Source organism: Phoca vitulina, unplaced genomic scaffold, assembly GCF_004348235.1.
Source record: "Phoca vitulina isolate PV1807 unplaced genomic scaffold, GSC_HSeal_1.0 scaffold12, whole genome shotgun sequence".
Taxonomy (NCBI): domain Eukaryota; kingdom Metazoa; phylum Chordata; class Mammalia; order Carnivora; family Phocidae; genus Phoca; species Phoca vitulina.
This window is the reverse complement of record NW_022589715.1, coordinates 30820762-30837772: the sequence shown is the minus strand read 5'-3', so window position 1 is coordinate 30837772 and position 17011 is coordinate 30820762. Positions and strand designations below refer to the sequence as shown.

The 17011-nt window shown below is 36.1% G+C and overlaps 1 protein-coding gene across 7 annotated transcripts in view; it reads left to right on the top strand.

Annotated features, from left to right (window-relative positions):
- AFTPH (aftiphilin) overlaps positions 1-17011 on the top strand; it is a 68522-nt gene that overhangs the window by 25670 nt on the left and 25841 nt on the right. For all 7 annotated transcript variants that reach the window (XM_032410851.1, XM_032410849.1, XM_032410848.1 and 4 more), the window contains one exon: positions 3638-5601. In XM_032410851.1, the coding sequence (XP_032266742.1) occupies positions 3670-5601 (1932 nt within the window). In that variant the 5' untranslated portion in view covers positions 3638-3669. The remainder of the gene's footprint in view (positions 1-3637; positions 5602-17011) is intronic.

Genomic DNA, 17011 nt, shown 5'->3' with positions numbered 1-17011 from the left:
GATACATGATTTCAATATTCCCATTACTAATCATGCTCACTTTGATCATTTGATGAAGTGTCAGCCTCCACCACTGTAAAGTTACATTTTTTTCCTTTGTAATTGAGTATGTTGTGGGGAGATATTTTGAAACTGCAGTATCTTAAATGTTTATATCAGAGGACTGATAGTTGATTCTTTTATTCAGTGGATTATAATCCAGTATTATCTTTATTTTGATGCTCAAGTTGTCACTGATTTTACCACCAAGAATCCCTTCAAGCTGGCTTTTGTGTCCTTTTGATATGTTGCCAACATTATGAATGCTTTTAAAATTAAAAAAGGGGGGGGGGAAATCATGATATTAATGGCTACATAGTATCCTATTGGAAGGACAAAGCATGATTTCCTTAACTAATCCCTTTGGAGCATTTTTACTTTTAAGGAAAAAAAAAAGTTTGTATAGTATAGCCAGATTGCCTTCTGGAAGCCTTCTAACTATTTACACACCCACCAGCAGTATGTGTGTGCAAATGTCCTTTTCTCCACATACTCATTAACAATCAGAGTACTTTTAAAAATAGGAACTTCATAATCACAGGGAAACTGTTAGAGGTCAAATTACCCTGTACACCTAAGCATTGGAAGGGGTTATCAAAGGAGGAGGAAAATAGGGTTTATATGTAACTTTTACTGTTATTTTCCTTTTCTCTTTAAATCAGCAGAAAAGTTATCTCAGAAGTAAAGCCATCATTTTCTTCTTTATGATGCTGATTTTGTAAGGAAGGCAGTTTAAAACAGATATATTGCAATGGAGTCTTTTTCTTTTGATTTGTTCAATTTCTTTCAAATAACTCTCAGTGACTGACCAGTCATTGACCTCAAAGAACCTTTTCAAAATTCTGAAGCCATTGTCTACTAACCAGCTGTATGACCTTTGGGAGAGTTGCTCACCAATAGGCCTCATTTTCCTCATGTCTAATTAAATTAAGTGGTTTCTAAGGTACCTTTTCCCTATAGCTGGAGGATCTTATGAATTTTTATTCTGAGAGTTGGAAGAAAGTGGTTGTGTTGTTTTGGTGTGGTTTTTTTTTTTTGAATTTATAAAACTGGTTGAATTTTGTAGTAAAATATTTTCTTCATGTATCTAATTTTGCAACTGTGAATTACAGGGAATATTCCTTGGGCTTCAGTTCTTTGAAAGTATCAATTTATGGACTGGTTTTATTCTAGGACTTTTGTTGTTAATTCTCCCTTTGCTTTTAATGTAAATCTGTCTTGTGGCCCTTTTGACTTTTTATTACAAAGGAACAGGATAACCCAGACATAGATTCCACATAAGAGTTAAATGTATATAGAAAGAAGATACCATAAACTAATGGGTATGGGAAGGATTATTCAGTAAATGGGATTATGATAATTGCTTGGCTATTTAGAAAAAAAAAATTGCTTAGACCTTTGCCTTAGATCATATACCAAAATAAATTCTAGATGTATTAAAAACTAAATGCAGCAACAGATGAATCACTGAACATTACATCAGAAACTAATGAGGTATTATTTGTTGGCTAATTGAATTTAAATTAAAAAAAACTAAATGCAAAGAAAACTAAAAGAAAAAAAAGTGAATACTTATTAATCTCAAGCTTGTATGAAAGCAAAATAATGAAAATTACTAATGAAAAGTTGATCGATTTGTCCCTTTAAAAATTAACTTTGGAAAACAGTTTGGCAGTTTCTTATAAAGTTAAACTTACACTTACTGTAACCCAACATTTGCACTCCTGAGAATTTATCTTAGAGAATTAAAAACTCATGGTCAGATAACAGTCTGTACATAAATATTCATAGCAGCTGTATTTGTAATTATTTGTGATTAGAAATAATCCAAATGTCCTGCATTGAGTGAACGGAGAAACAAACTGTGGTGCAGCTATACAACGGAGGACTACTTGGCAATAAAAAAGAAGGAATTCTTGACATGCAACAACATGGATGGATCTCAGGGGCATTAAGCGCAGTGAAAAAAAAAAACTTCAAAGAATTACATATTGTATAATTCCATGTACATAATACTTGTGAAGTAGCAAAATTATAATGATGGAGAATAGATCAGTGGCTGGCAGGAGTTAGGGCTTCGGGGAGGGTATGAATAGTGAGAGGTAACACAAGGGAGTTTCTTTATATTGATGAATATTATTGAACTATTTTACAGCAGTTCTTATCCCAATTATAGTGGTGGTTATTTGAATCTAATCTGCACATGTGATAAAATTTCATAACCACATACACAAAACTGGTGAAATCTAAATAAGGTCTGTAGCTGAGTTCATAGTGTTTTACTGATGTCAGTTTTCTGGTTTGGTCATGTACTCTCATTATTTACCGTACTATCATTGTGGGAAATTGGGTGGGATATACATGAGAACTCTTGTTTTTGCAACTTCCTTTCAGTTTTCTGATTTGGTCATGTGCTATCATTATACTATACTATCATTGTGGGAAATTGGGTGGGATATACATGAGAACTCTGTATTGTTTTTGCAATCCTTTAAGTCAGAAATGATTTCAGTATTGAAACTTATAAAAAAAATTGACTTAAATAAACTGGGATACATCTAGACAATGGAATATTATTCAGCGCTAAAAAGAAATGAGCTATCAACCATGAAAAGACATGGAGGAGGCTTAGATGCATGTTACTAAGTGAAAGAACCAGTCATACAGTATGTTCAGGCTACGTACGATGTGACATACTGTACGATTCCAACTATATGATATCCCAAAAAAGGCAAAACTATGGAGACAGTAAAAGGATCAGTGGTTGCCAGGGGCAGGGGAGAGGGAGAGATGAATGGGTGGAACAGAGGATTTTTAGGGCATTGAAATTACTCTGTGTGATACTATAATGGTGGATACATATTTATGCATTTGTCCTAACCCATAGAATGTGCAACACCAAGAACAAACCCTAATATAAACTATGGACTTTGGGTGATAATGATGTGTGTCAATGTAGGTTCATCAGTTGTAACAGATACACCACTCTGTAGGATGTTCATAATAGAGGAGGCTATGCATTAATAGGGGTGGGGAATGTTTAGGAATTCACTGTACCTTCTGCTCAATTTTGCAGTGAACCTAAAACTGCTCTAAAACAACTGCTTTAAAAAGTCTATTTAAAAAAAAAATTAACTTGGGTCAGAAATAAACATTGAAAAGCAAAGTGAGGAATATATTTGTGGCAATTATTAGAGATAAAATTTTCATGTCTTATTTATAAAGAAGTCGTACAAATCCGTAAGGCAGGACCTGAATCCTCAGTGGACTGGAAAGAGAACTTAAGAGAACAAGCAAGTTCCCCGAGAGAGAATTTTGTAGATACACTTTTGTGTTTATTCCAACTTTTTTGGAAACCTCAAATTCAGTAATGTAATGCCAGTGTTCTTGGAAACATGCACTAGAAGAATTTTTTTTTTTCTTTTGCCATTAGAGCTGTGTAAAGTAATCTAACCTAAGGGAAAAATAATTTAAAAGATACAAAACAGAGCACTGTAAATTTGCATTGTTTTGAAATTGCTTTGAGAGAATTTTGAAAGACCTTATATGTAATCTGTTCCCTCCAAAAAAAAAAAATCTGTTCTCTTTTTTTTTTCAGGTATAAATTAATTATTTGAAAGCAATTGAGCAATGGAGCCAGACATCATTCGAATGTACTCTTCATCCCCACCACCACTAGACAATGGAGCTGAGGATGACGATGATGATGAATTTGGGGAATTTGGTGGGTTTTCAGAAGTTAGCCCTTCTGGTGTAGGGTTTGTTGATTTTGATACACCGGATTATACTCATCCCAAGGAAGAGTTTGTTCCTTCAAACCATTTTATGCCAATTCATGATTTCTCAGAAAATGTAGATAGCCTTACTAGCTTTAAGTCCATTAAAAATGGTAATGATAAAGACATCACAGCTGAACTTTCTTCTCCTGTAAAAGGACAGTCTGATGTTTTACTTTCTACCACCAGCAAAGAAATAATTTCATCTAAAACTTTAGATACTTCCACTGATGACATAGAAAGTCCCAGAAATTTAAATACTATAGTGAAGCAAAGACAGAATGTTGGAACACCTGAAAGTTTCTCTCCAGGAGATTTTAGAACTGATATGAATGTTGTTCATCAGAACAGGCAGTTAGAGAGCTGCAATGGTGAAAAGCCTCCTTGTCTGGAGATTCTGACAAATGGGTTTGCAGTACTGGAAACTGTAAATCCTCAGGGAACAGATGATCTGGACACTGTAGCCAATTCAAAAGGAAGAAAGCCTCTTACCGCTCATAGTACTGAGTATAACTTAGACTGTGCACCTAGTCCTGCTGAGGAATTTGCAGATTTTGCCACATTTTCCAAAAAGGAAAGAATACAACTAGAAGAAATAGGATGTGAAGTTTTAAGTGATAGAGAAGCATTAACCATTCAGGAAAACAATAAAATTAATAGAGTCAGTGAACTGAATTCTGTAAAAGCAGTGTCTTTGGGTAGAAGTTTTGATGATAAAGGAGACCTGGATGGAGAGGATCAGGTTTGTGTTTCAGAAATAAGCGTCATGAGTACCAGAGGTTTCAGTACTGAAAAACAAGGCCTTCCAGCATTGCAACAGGATGAATTTTTAAAATCCAGTGTTCAGTCAAAGCCTTGGAGTTTGGCAGACTCAGCTGATAATTCAGAAGCCAGTATGAGAGAAGAGTGTAAAACTGAGGAACAACTTGATTTGTTTACTTCGAAGTGTGCTGACCTGTGTATGGATTCTGTTAACACTTCTGATGCTGATGATGAAGTTGCTTCTTCCAAAGAAGAAAGTAGAAAGTTCACTTATTCCCAAAGCGGCAGCATTGATCCTACAGAAGAAAATGTTCTGGATGATTCTCTAAGTGTAAAAAATGGTGATAGTAGTAACGACTTTGTGACTTGCAATGATACTAACGAGGATGAGTTTGGTGACTTCGGCACAGCCAGTGGCACAACCCCACCTTTTGTTACTGGTACTCAAGATTCAATGAGCGATATCACTTTTGAAGAGTCCTCAGAGCACTTTCCACATTTTAGTGAGCCAGGTGATGACTTTGGAGAATTTGGGGATACGAATGCTGTTTCTTGCCAAGATGAAATTATATTTACTGAGTCCGACCTAAAACAGACTTCTGATAGTTTATCAGAGGAATGTAAGTTGGGAGGAAAGGCTGCTGGGACAGGCACTGATCCTGTTTCAAAATTGGAAATTGGGCAAGAAGGTGAATTTGGAGATTTTGATTCTGTGCCAAATATTCGAGATGACTGCAGTGCTTTTCAAGACTCCGATGATTTTGCAGACTTCAGTTCAGCTGGGCCTAGCCAAGTTGTAGATTGGAATGCTTTTGAGGATGGACAGAAAGATAGTTGCTCTTGGGCTGCTTTTGGAGACCAGCAGGCTACTGAATCTCACCATCGAAAGGAAGCCTGGCAGTCACATAGGACAGATGAAAAGATTGATACTCCAGGAACCCCCAAAATGCACAGTGTCCCTTCAGCAACTTCCAAAGGAGCAGTTGCTGGTGGCCATTTACAGGAAACAGCCACTTCAGTTCAGGTATTTACTGATTTTCTCTATTTTGTATGATACATTAATTGCTGTGGAGGCTTTACAGAAAGTATTTTTAGATTGGGTACCTGTTGAAGGAGTCTCTTACGATACATAATGTTTGCTTGATTTGTAGATCAGTTAAATTTTTCACAACCCTTTGGTGGTAAACTTTACATAGACAGTCCTATAAGAAGTAATGCTTGGTAAGCTTTTTATCTCAGTGAATTTAATATTTACAGAAATTCATCAGCTTGGTTTTTTTATTAACATAAATACCACTTACGTCAAAATTCATTAATTAGCTGATTAACTATCCAATGAATCCTTCAGTTTTTACCTTTACAGTGATTTTTAGAAGAAGGTTAGGGGCGCCTGGCTGGCTCAGTCGTTAAGGATCTGCCTTTGGCTCAGGTCATGATCCCAGGGTTCTGGGATCGAGCCCCACATCGGGCTCCCTGTTCAGCAGGAAGCCTGCTTCTCTCTCTCCCACTCCCCCTGCTTGTGTTCCCTCTCTCGCTGTGTCTCTCTCTGTCAAATAAATAAATCTTTAAAAAAAATAAAATAAACTTAAAAAAAAGAAGAAGGCTAAACTGAGGTATAGAAGAATTTTTTTTTTAAGTTTCAGAAATAATGTCTCTTAATTTTGCCCACCAGAAGACCTAGGTAATTGAAGTACAGTTTTTGTTTTTGTTTTTTTTTTAAAGATTTATTTATTTATGTGAGAGAGAGCCCGTGCATTTGCATGAGCTGGGGGAGGGGCAGAGGAAGAGGGAGAGAGAGAACCCTCAAACAGACTCCCCGCAGAACCCATCGGAGGAGGGGCTTGATCCCAGGACTCTGAGATCATGACCTGTGCCGAAATCAAGAAGCCAACTGCTTAACCAACTGAGCCACCCAGGTGCCCCTGAAGTACAGTTTTGAGTACAGGAGAGAGCAAGCAGAATTTGAAACCCCAGCGTCTGCTGAAGGCTGTAGGGAATTGAAGGATAGAGAATTTGAACAAAGCGGATTTGGACTTCATAATTTGACAGCGACTAAAGACCTGGGATGAGAGTATGAGAAGAATTAAGGGTTAGACCTAGAACGAGAAACAGTCATAGGTTGACTTACTGTGGCTGTATTTATTTGCTTATAATTTCCTGCAAACGTACATTTATGTTTACACTTCTTGGGGAGTAGGTGTGTTGGGGAGAATATTTTTACCCCCCAGCGCCTGTACTTTATTCTTTTCTGTTGCAGACTATTTCAGAGAAGATTCAGTAAGATTTGTTTTGACCTAAAATAGCTCCTAGAGACGCAGTTTGATATCCAGGTTGTTCCCCAATCCTGAGTTATACCCTGTGTTAAACCTAACCTTTCTTCAACCCCAGAGGTGTTGAAGAGCACTCCCTAGAAAATCACTGCTTTGTAGTGACAGTTGATATAGGGAACACTTGTCTCACCAGCTTCTTTTAAAGGTACTAAGAACAAGATCAGAATCTGCAAATTCTTCCAGTTATCTTTTGCTAAGCAAACCATTTTCAATTAGAAGTATTTCCGAAGTCTGAGTGTTAATTGGAATGGTTATACATCATTGCTTTGATACATGAAGATATTATTATGGTATTACCAGGTGGTGGAAACAGCTAATCACTTTTCATTTGACTTTGAGTGTCTGAATAGCTTAATTTGCTAATTCAGTTATTATACGATTTGGCTAATGTGTATTATTCCTGTTGATTAATTTATTATTGAAGTAGAAGGTTTCCATTTTAAACAAGGAGTAAACTAATTATATAATGCAAAGCCAAGACTGTTGATTTTGACCTAATCCTTTCCTATTTAGTTTCATCTTACTGTAAAGTGACACTGGTATTGAATAATCTTTATAGCCCTAGAACTTGTAACATCATGAGATAATGAATTTTTAAAGTATGACCACTTCAAAAAGGAAATTTTGCATTACACAAGTTGATTGAAGTTATTTATAACTTGATAACTGGATGTAAGTAATAAAGTATATAAGCTTTATATAATCTTACAAATCTGAGTTTGAATCTTGACTCAGCCTCATATAGCTTTTTGGGTAAGTTACTTCTGAGCTCAGTTGTTTGAAAAAAAAAAAAAAAGAGAGATAATATCCACTTCAAGGGACTTTTGTGAAGATAAAATGACAGTAAATTTTAAAGTGAATGAAAAAAATTCACTGAAAAGTAAAAATTTTGTAGTATGATTCTATTTTATAAAGATAGAGCAAAAACTGTGTAGATGTGGCAAGATACATTTAAGACTTCCTGAGATTTGTTTGGCTCAGTCCTCAGACTTTTATTTTTGCTGAATAGGTTTGGAAAATGATGGATTTTGGAAAGGAGAAATTATTGGAAGGGGCTGGAAGATAAGTTTAGAAGGAAGTTGAGGTGGGGAAATGGGTAAGCCCTGCTGAGTAAATGACTGAATTGGAAGTGATTTTCATTCTTATCCTGCTGTTGTGAAGGCAGTTGTGGCCTGCAGTTTCTTCCTTTTCCAGAATATGCTGGAAAAGTACATTAATCTAAGTCCCCTAGGAGAGGATTAGATTTACTGGTATTTTTCCTAAAATGTTTCTCCTACTTGCTACAGTGTTGAGGACAGCACAGAAATCCTCACATACTAAGGACAGTGAACTCTGAGTTCTTTTTTTTTTTTTTTTTTAATTAGCATGCACAAGTGTGGGGAGGGGGAGAGAGAGAGAGAGAAGCAGACTCTGCTGAGTGCAGAGCCTGACGCGGCACTCCTGAGCTGAAATCAAGAGTTGGACACCTAACCGACTGAGCTACCCAGGAGCCCCAAATGACAGTGAACATTAGGTTTTTAATGGTAAAATTTAGAATGATTTATTCCTCTTGAATCTTACCTGGATGCAACAATTCTGCCCTGAACAGAGTGCAGTGCCTTTAAGTCATTTTGTCCAAATTCTGCTTTGACAGAATGTTGTGAGTCTTTAGAATTCATAGCTCAGTTAATTCAATTAAACAAACATGGGGAGCAATTCTTTGTTTTGAGAAATGAAACAAATGGTGCAGTTGTCATTTCAAATTTCTAATTTTCACTGTGACATTGTCTGGGTCCCTATTTTTTAGTACTTTCCTTTTTTCAGGCTATCAAAAAGATATCTTAATATTTTAATAAAATATATCTTCCTTGGGTCAAGAGACAGTCAATTGTTGCAGCTTTATTGTAATAATTTATTACTTAGGGAAAAGTCAACCAAGAAGACATCTTTCAAATTTATAAAATGTTCGGACAAGTCAAACTAATTCTCAAATGTGGGTCTAGTGAAACTCAGAGGTTCAAGCCTTGATGTAAAAGCCATACATGACCATTTATTGAGAAATATTCTTCCCTTTCAGTGAATATTTTTTTCTGAGAACCCAGAGCTCGGGGCACCTGGGTGGCTCAGTCGTTAAGCGTCTGCCTTCAGCTCAGGTCGTGGTCCCGGGGTCCTGGGATGGAGCCCCGCATCGGTCTCCCTGCTCGGTGGGAAGCCTGCTTCTCTCTCTCCCACTCCCCCTGCTTGTGTTTCCTCTCTCGCTGTGTCTCTCTTTGTCAAATAAATAAAATCTTTAAAAAAATAAAAAGAACCCAGAGCTCAATATATTTCATTTGCTTGTTAACATTCTTATAAATTGCAGAAATCAAATAGTGGTATTTCTGTTGTACAAATTGGAAAAGAGGTCCAGACTGTTCTTTGTTTTTTGGGCTAAGGTTCAAAGCAAAATGATAATAACAAAAAAAATTCTCCTTACTTTCAAAGCAGTCCTTTTTTCCAGATTTATTTCTTTTTTTAACCTGTTAATATTCCAGAAAGGAAATTTTATTGAAATAGCCAAGACGACTTTTTTCTTAGGTATATGGTAAAGGAGGTTAATATTGTAAGTACTCTGAGCTTTTATAAAATTTTTTAAATATTACTGTGGATGTTATTTGAGAATTTAGGTAATTGGTAAGTAATCTCTTTATATTAACTGACTATAGAAAAGGAAGCTATGAGTAATTTTTTCTTATTAGCCATCTACTTGATAATGCTACTGGGAAAGTGTTCCTAGATGAAGATTGGTTTTGAGAGCCTTAAAAATTAAGAGTATCACAAAGAGAAAAAGGAAGAGAATTATGAATACTTTGGCCTATTTTTACTTTTAAATTAAATTTTGATTTGTTCACCAGAAAGTCAGCATTCTCAAACTGACTCTAACAAACCCCACATTTTCACCTTTGTTTATTTAATCATCTGCCTGAGATTTGTGCAAGTTTTCCTTTCTGTGGATGAACACCTGAACTTATTGAAAACAGAAGTAAGCAACCAAATAAAGAAATTAAGTGGTCAAAAGATACAGACTTCCAGTTATAAAATAAATAAGTCCTGGAGATGGAATGTATAGCATGGTGACTATAGTTAATAATACTATATTGTATATTTGAAAATCTCTAAGAAAATAGATCTTAAAAGTTCTCATCACAAGAAATGAAAAATTTGTAACTGTGTGGTGATGGATGTTAACTAGACTTATTGTGGTGTCATTTTGCAAAATATACATATCAGATCATTATGTTGTACACCTAAAACTAATATAATGTATGTCAGTTATATCTCAGGTTTTTTTTAAAGAAAGAAATTGAGATTTTGGCTTTATAGCTCTTTGCTTACTTGAAGTATCTGCATAGCAATTTCTTTTGTTTTTTTTTCCCTCAGGAAATTCTGGTCTTTAATTACAAATAGGTAGAAGTACTTTATTAGATTTATCCACAAATTGTACAGAAGGGCCAAACCATCTTTTTAGAACATGGTGAATATTACAGTTGGTCACTCTTCTTACATTATAGCTTGAAATTGGGAATTGATAAAGTGTACAATTGTAGATCGTACTTGATATCTTACTTAATATTTAATGGTGGCAAGGCATAAGGTAACCTCTTAAATGGAAGATTAAATTACCCAGTGGATTTTATGTTTCTTCTAAACTTCCACTTAAGAGCAAGACCTAATGCTATCAATGTTAAAACTATTAACATTAATCAACTTTTGTTCCAAAGGAAGAAAAGAAAACTTAACTAGAAATATGTTGAAGGAACTTTAGGAATTACCTTAAATACAAGATACTTTCAAGAAGATAATGCATTTGAGTGGCATAAGAACCAGAGTCTAGGATCCTAGGTGCTGGTCTTATACACCCCTTTGGAAAACTGAATGAGATTTTCAATACACTTTTTATACTCCAGTATAGTTATTTATAAAATAGAGGTATATTAGGGTTCTCCAGAGAAACAGAACCAGGAGGAGGGAGGGAGGGAGGGCTTAGGAGATGGGGGGTGGGGGTAGAAAGAGAGACTTATTATAAGGGATTGGCTCAGGTCTTTATGGAGGCAGAGAAGTCCCAAATACAGTCCTAAAGCTGTCTTCAGTTGATTGGGTGAGGCCCACCCATATTCGGAAAGACAGTCTGCTTTACCCAGTCTACCAATTCAAACGTTAAACTCATCCAGAACCACCCGCACACATACACCCAGAATAACGTTTGACCAGTTGTCCGGGCACTTCATGGCCCAGTCAAGTTGACACATAAAATTAACCATCAGAACAGGGAGTGCCATTTGTCCCTGTATAGCTTTCAAGATTTGGGAGAGACTTGTAGCCTGTTTGTGACTGGGGCCTACCAATTGGGAAACTCTGCATTCGATAATATGACTTGTTTGCATCAGTGGGTGAAATGAAATGGCTGCTTATATACCTCCTACCCTAAACATGGAGATATGACAGAACTCAGAATGAGAGTGAATTCATACATGATGCTTTGCCCTCATTGATGAATTAAAACCATTGGATAGTTGATCATTTGTGCTTTCCCAGAAATCATATCAGGTTTGAAAAAGTAATAACTATTATTATAGAGACATTCAAGGTAATAAAGGACCCTGATAGGAAAACAAATATATGAGAAATGAGAAAATTGGGAAAGATAAAAGCCAGTGTACCTTTGCGAGTAATGTAGCCAGGGCCGCATATGACTTTTATGTGTCTTACCCATAAAAGATATTTAAAATTCTATTTTATAACTTGGTATAAAGATGAGTTTGTTAAAATTAGCTCTTGGGGCGCCTGGGTGGCTCAGTCGTTAAGCGTCTGCCTTCGACTCAGGTCATGATCTCAGAGTCCCGGGATTGAGCCCCACATCTGGCTCCCTGCTCAGCGGGAAGCCTGCTTCTCCCTCTCCCACTCCCCCTGCTTGTTTTCCCTCTCTCGCTGTGCCTCTCTGTCAAATAAATAAATAAAATCTTTAAAAAAAAAAAAATTAGCTCTTAAAACATTTTCATGCATTCCAGGGGCGCCTGGGTGGCTCAGTCGTTAAGCGTCTGCCTTCGGCTCAGGTCATGATCCCAGGGTCCTGGGATCAAGCCCCACATCGGGCTCCCTGCTCAGCAGGAAGCCTGCTTCTCCCTCTCACACTCCCCCTGCCTGTGTTCCCTCTCTCGCTATGTCCCTCTCTGTCAAATAAATAAATAAAATCTTAAAAAAAAAAATTTTTTTTCATAAATCCCTAAATTTATTGTGGGCCTTAGGCCCTGGCCCTGGCAGTAGTATAGTGCTTAAAAGCAACGCTCTGGAGTCACACTGCTAGATTGAGATCCAGGTTTCAGCACTAACTTGTATTAGTCACTTCCCTGAACCTTAGATTTAGAGAATAGTAATAGCAGTTATTTAAAATCTCTCACTCCGAAGGTAAAATGAAATTATATGTATAGATGTGCTTACCACATTGTCTTGCACATAATAAGTGCTCAATAAATGTTAGTTACTGAATAATCTCAGAAATGAACTTCTTGGAAAATGGTCTGTAAAGGTGCAAAGAAATAGTGTTGGCAACTGAATTTTTTTGGTGAATAGCAGAAAGTAATAGTAGGGGGGCAAATGAGAATTTGTGTGGGAGTAACATCTAGTTCTGGCTGTATACTCACCTGTCAAACTATTTTGAGAGGAAAGCTGCTGCTTTGGGCTGGTTTCCATTCGCAGAATAGTTTTGACAGATTAGGACCTCTTCTGAGTACTAGTGCCCTCGTCCTTTGTCCTAGCACGACGTGAATAGAGAAAATAGAGAAATCCGCCTTGAATAGCATTTGACTTTCAACTCTACATTTATCAGAGCCCTCGGTTCTTACAATGTGTAATGGCTAGATGTGCTGCAATTTGCCAGGCTGAGAATTTGATGCACGTGTGAACTGGTTACATAGCTGGTATTCGGCTAACCAGTCACCAGTTCTCTAAGTCCAAATTCAAGGGAGAACTGATGACTACTTTTCTTCTTTGACTTTGGAGTTAAAGGCATTTAAATGTCAAGTAATTATTGTGACTATTATTTCATTGTTTGCTATTTAGTTACTATTGGAACCTCAGCTAACTACTATGCTAAGTGTGTGGGCACTCAGCACCTTCTCATTAATTTACAGTGTAGTACTCTTTAGTAAAAATTTATAATTTGCTTTGTTGAAAACTATGAATTGTAGTGTTAGATGAATCATTGCTTTCTTAAGTATAGTCATCACCTCAGCAGTTAACAGCTGAATCCCTTATCTAATGGCTACAAATGTTTGAAAAACTACCAAAATTGGATAAAAGCATGATTTGGTGAAAAGAGTATAGGCTTTGGAGTCAGACTTGGGATCAAATCCTTGCTGTGCACCGTACCAGCATGAGACTGTGGTTAATTAATCTCCCTGCGCTTTAGTTTCATCTGTAATATTGGAAACAGTTGGGGTTTTTTGAAAAAGATTCATAAAGTAATATATGTAAGTATCAAGAATAGTACCTAGTATGTAAGGGATTCAGCTATTATACTTGTTACGATTATGTAAATATATCCAGCCTATGTACAAAAATGGTTTAGATGGTTTATAGTAAGATATACTTTCATAAGTAGAACAAATATGCCCCCTGCAGTCTTAAATAAAAGTGAAGTGTGTTTTGTTTTTTTTCTTAAATCTAGTGCACAGTGAACTAGCTAACATTTCTGTATCAGCTATGTACAGGAACCTAAGTACTGGAGATTCAAGATGAGACGTATTCCCTGCCCTCAAAGCTCCTATAATTTTTAGAAATTGAACTTAGAACTGCTTTGATGACAGCTTAATACGGTGTTTAAGAACACAGACTGAAACTATACTAGATTAGGATTCAGCATGTAATATTCATCTGACTATGGGCAAGTTAACCTCTTAGTGCTCTCTTTTTCTCATCTAGAAAATGGGGATAATAATATGACTGTTACCTCCCTCCTGTGGTTCCTCTGTGTTCTTCTGTGAGCTAATATTTGTAAAGCATCTAGAATAATGCCTGGCATGTGGTGAGCACTGTGTAAGCATTAAATAAAAAACATAATGTGCTTTATCAGGCTTTTGCAGTTTTAACTATGTTTCAGGGAACATCTTGTGATATTTTACTGAATTTAGGCCCTCACTTTCTTGAACGGATTAGGGTTATACTGATACTGTTTGCTATATGCTGCCCTGTCTGCCTGGGGAAACTCAGTTAGCCAGTCTGACCTTACCTCTAATTCCACATAATAAAATACAGTCTTTTAGAATTTTATATCTAATACAAGTCCACATGTACATGTTAATAAATATTACTATTTATTATTAAATATTACTGTTGTTATATATCGTTATATTATATTATTAAATATTACTATTTAATTCACATCTTTTTCTGAGTTAATCAGCTACAAGGAGTTTAAAAATGTGTAGTGTCCCCATTTAATCAAAACCAGGAGTAGATTGCCTCTTATGGCTAGATATACTCTATTATATAGAAATAAGAATTCTTATAAGCAGGGTAATAATAAGTTCCTTTTCACTTACACACAGTAGAGTAAGTCCAAGTTTAAATAATATATCACTTTGTTGACCCTAGTGTTGATGTAACATTAATTTTGTTACTAATTTGGTTTAAGGCTGTTGTATGTATTAAACTGGGCACTGGGCATGGAGCCTGCTTAAGATTCTCCCTCTACCCGCCCCCCTCCCTTACTCTCCCTCAAAAAAAATTTTTTTAATAAAAAACAAAATCCACAAAGAGTAGCAGTAAGAGGTTCTATTTATGTAAGTGGCTCTTAATGATAGACATTTTTAAATTGGTACTTATTTTCCAATTCAGTAGGAGGATCTTAGGGAGGGTGCAAAAATTTGGATTATTTAATTTCTTCTTATGGTAGAAATTGATAGATTGAAACAAGTATTTTCATAATGATTTAGAATGCTAAATCGTGGCAGAGAAACATCCCTAGTGAGATTTGAACCTAGTTTTGACATTTATTTTATGCCTTGGTAGGCCACGGTGTTTGTGTGTGCTGTCTGGATACTAACAATAGTAGTGATGAAGTTACCACTTCTGAGGCACACACTGGGTGCCAAGTATTTAATCCTGTAATTCGTCACCCACCCTGTGAGATTGCCCCTGTTTCCAGTTTATAAATCCAGAAACTGAGTCTCACCTCTGGGTCCACAGTCCTCCGTTGAAGTATTCTAGTTTATCAGCCACTTACTTCCTGGAATTAACTAGTAGCAAATGAAATTTGGATGTATTACCATGAACAACATATTAGTAAGAAACTCTTTTTAGAGGATTCCCTTTTACCATCAGACTAGCCTCGTGGATTTGTGGATAGCTGGAAATTGATGTACTTTTAAAGGAAAATGTCAGGAAATTTAATTTGCATCACAATCTTTGTTAATTGTTAGCTGCTTTCTTTTTTGAATTGTTAGAGTTCCTCCTTGTGGTGGGTGGTGTGCTGTTCAGTTAGTGGATTCTGATTATTTGAATCTTTTTTATTGCTCTACCTCAGGGGTCAGCAAACTGTGGCCTATGAGACAAATCTATCCTGCCGCCTGTTTTAGTAAATAAAGTTTCATTGGAACACACCACACTTATTTGTTTATAGGTGGCACAAAACTGAAAATACTTACTAGCTGGCCCTATATTGAAAAAATTGTTAAAAGAACAGAAAGAATTGCTGACCCCTGCTCTACTTCATTCAACAAAATATTTCATTGAAGCAATTGAGTGTAATATCTAACTGTAAAGATAAATGGAACTTTCTTATAAATTTTTCATGTAATTTACATTCTGTATGAGAAAAGGTTAGGTAAGAAGTAAAAACTTGAGGTGAATGTGATGTTCTGTTTGTTCACGTACATTCCACTGATTTGAGCATTTGCTCACTGGTGTGCCTAAGACTGGTAGTTAGGTATAATATTGCCCAATTGACTAAATGTGTTTTGGGGTCATTTCTTCCTTCCTTTGATAAATATTTTTTCTTTCCCATTAAAAGGATAACAAAGGGGATACGAGAGAGATTCGGTTTTAATTTACAGAGAAGTAAAATTTGGTCATATGTGAGTTTTTGTTTACCTTCCCTGCCCAGAAGGAGCCAGCACTCATCATGTTTCCAATTAGATGGTTATCTGATCCCTTTAAAAGTAATGTCTGTCCATTCCCTCTGTTGAAGCAAGTAAGTGCGGGTCCCCTTGACACACTCAAGTTTCACAAGCCTTGGGATCTTGAGTCTACTCTTTACTGTAGGTTTCATAATTGATACTGAGAACCTTTTCCCATATCACACACACGAATATAATGAAGGTGTTAGAGTAACTTTTGTAGAGATAGCGGAAGAGTACCCTGAGACTAATTATTCAGTGTTAAGTTTTTTGCTCTGATACTGCTTCCAAAAGAGAGATTTTGGTTTGGAAAACATGTTTGTGAAGATTTTTCCTTTTGTTTTTCATTTTCCTGTTTGCTGACTCTGCTAAACAACAGAAATCAGGCGTTAACTTGTTTTTGTTACTTGGCGAGAAATACCACCATGATGTGGCATTTTCTTACACACTCGGTATCATTTCAGGCGTACACTTCCAACAATCTTTAACTTAACAGTCTGTATTCCCCTTTGATGTTTAAGTAGTAAATTGAGCTAAGTTGAAAATATTTTACATGTATCTGACATACAGTTAGGAAAGTGGGAATAAATGTTATTGTAGGCTGCACATGTAGAATAATATAGTAGTACCCCCCCAAAATGTAGGTTAATCTCAATTCAACAAGTTTCAATTAATGAAAATACTCCAAAATGCCGATGTTCTCAGTGAAAATGCTCTAGGGAATATCCAGTCTTTGCTTGGAGGAAAGGCAGTGTTCTATTCAAAAATATACACACCATAGATAGAAGAAGAGAGAAATGGAATTTTTAAAAGATAACACAGATCATCAAAATATTAAATGAGCTATTGAATTTCTTAGTAAAAACTGAGACATTCTTTCCTACTTTGGTTTGTTCTATTAGCAGCAGAGATATTTCTAAAAGGCTTTTAAAATTCAAATGTTTATATTCAAGAAAAAGGTTCTGTTCAACTA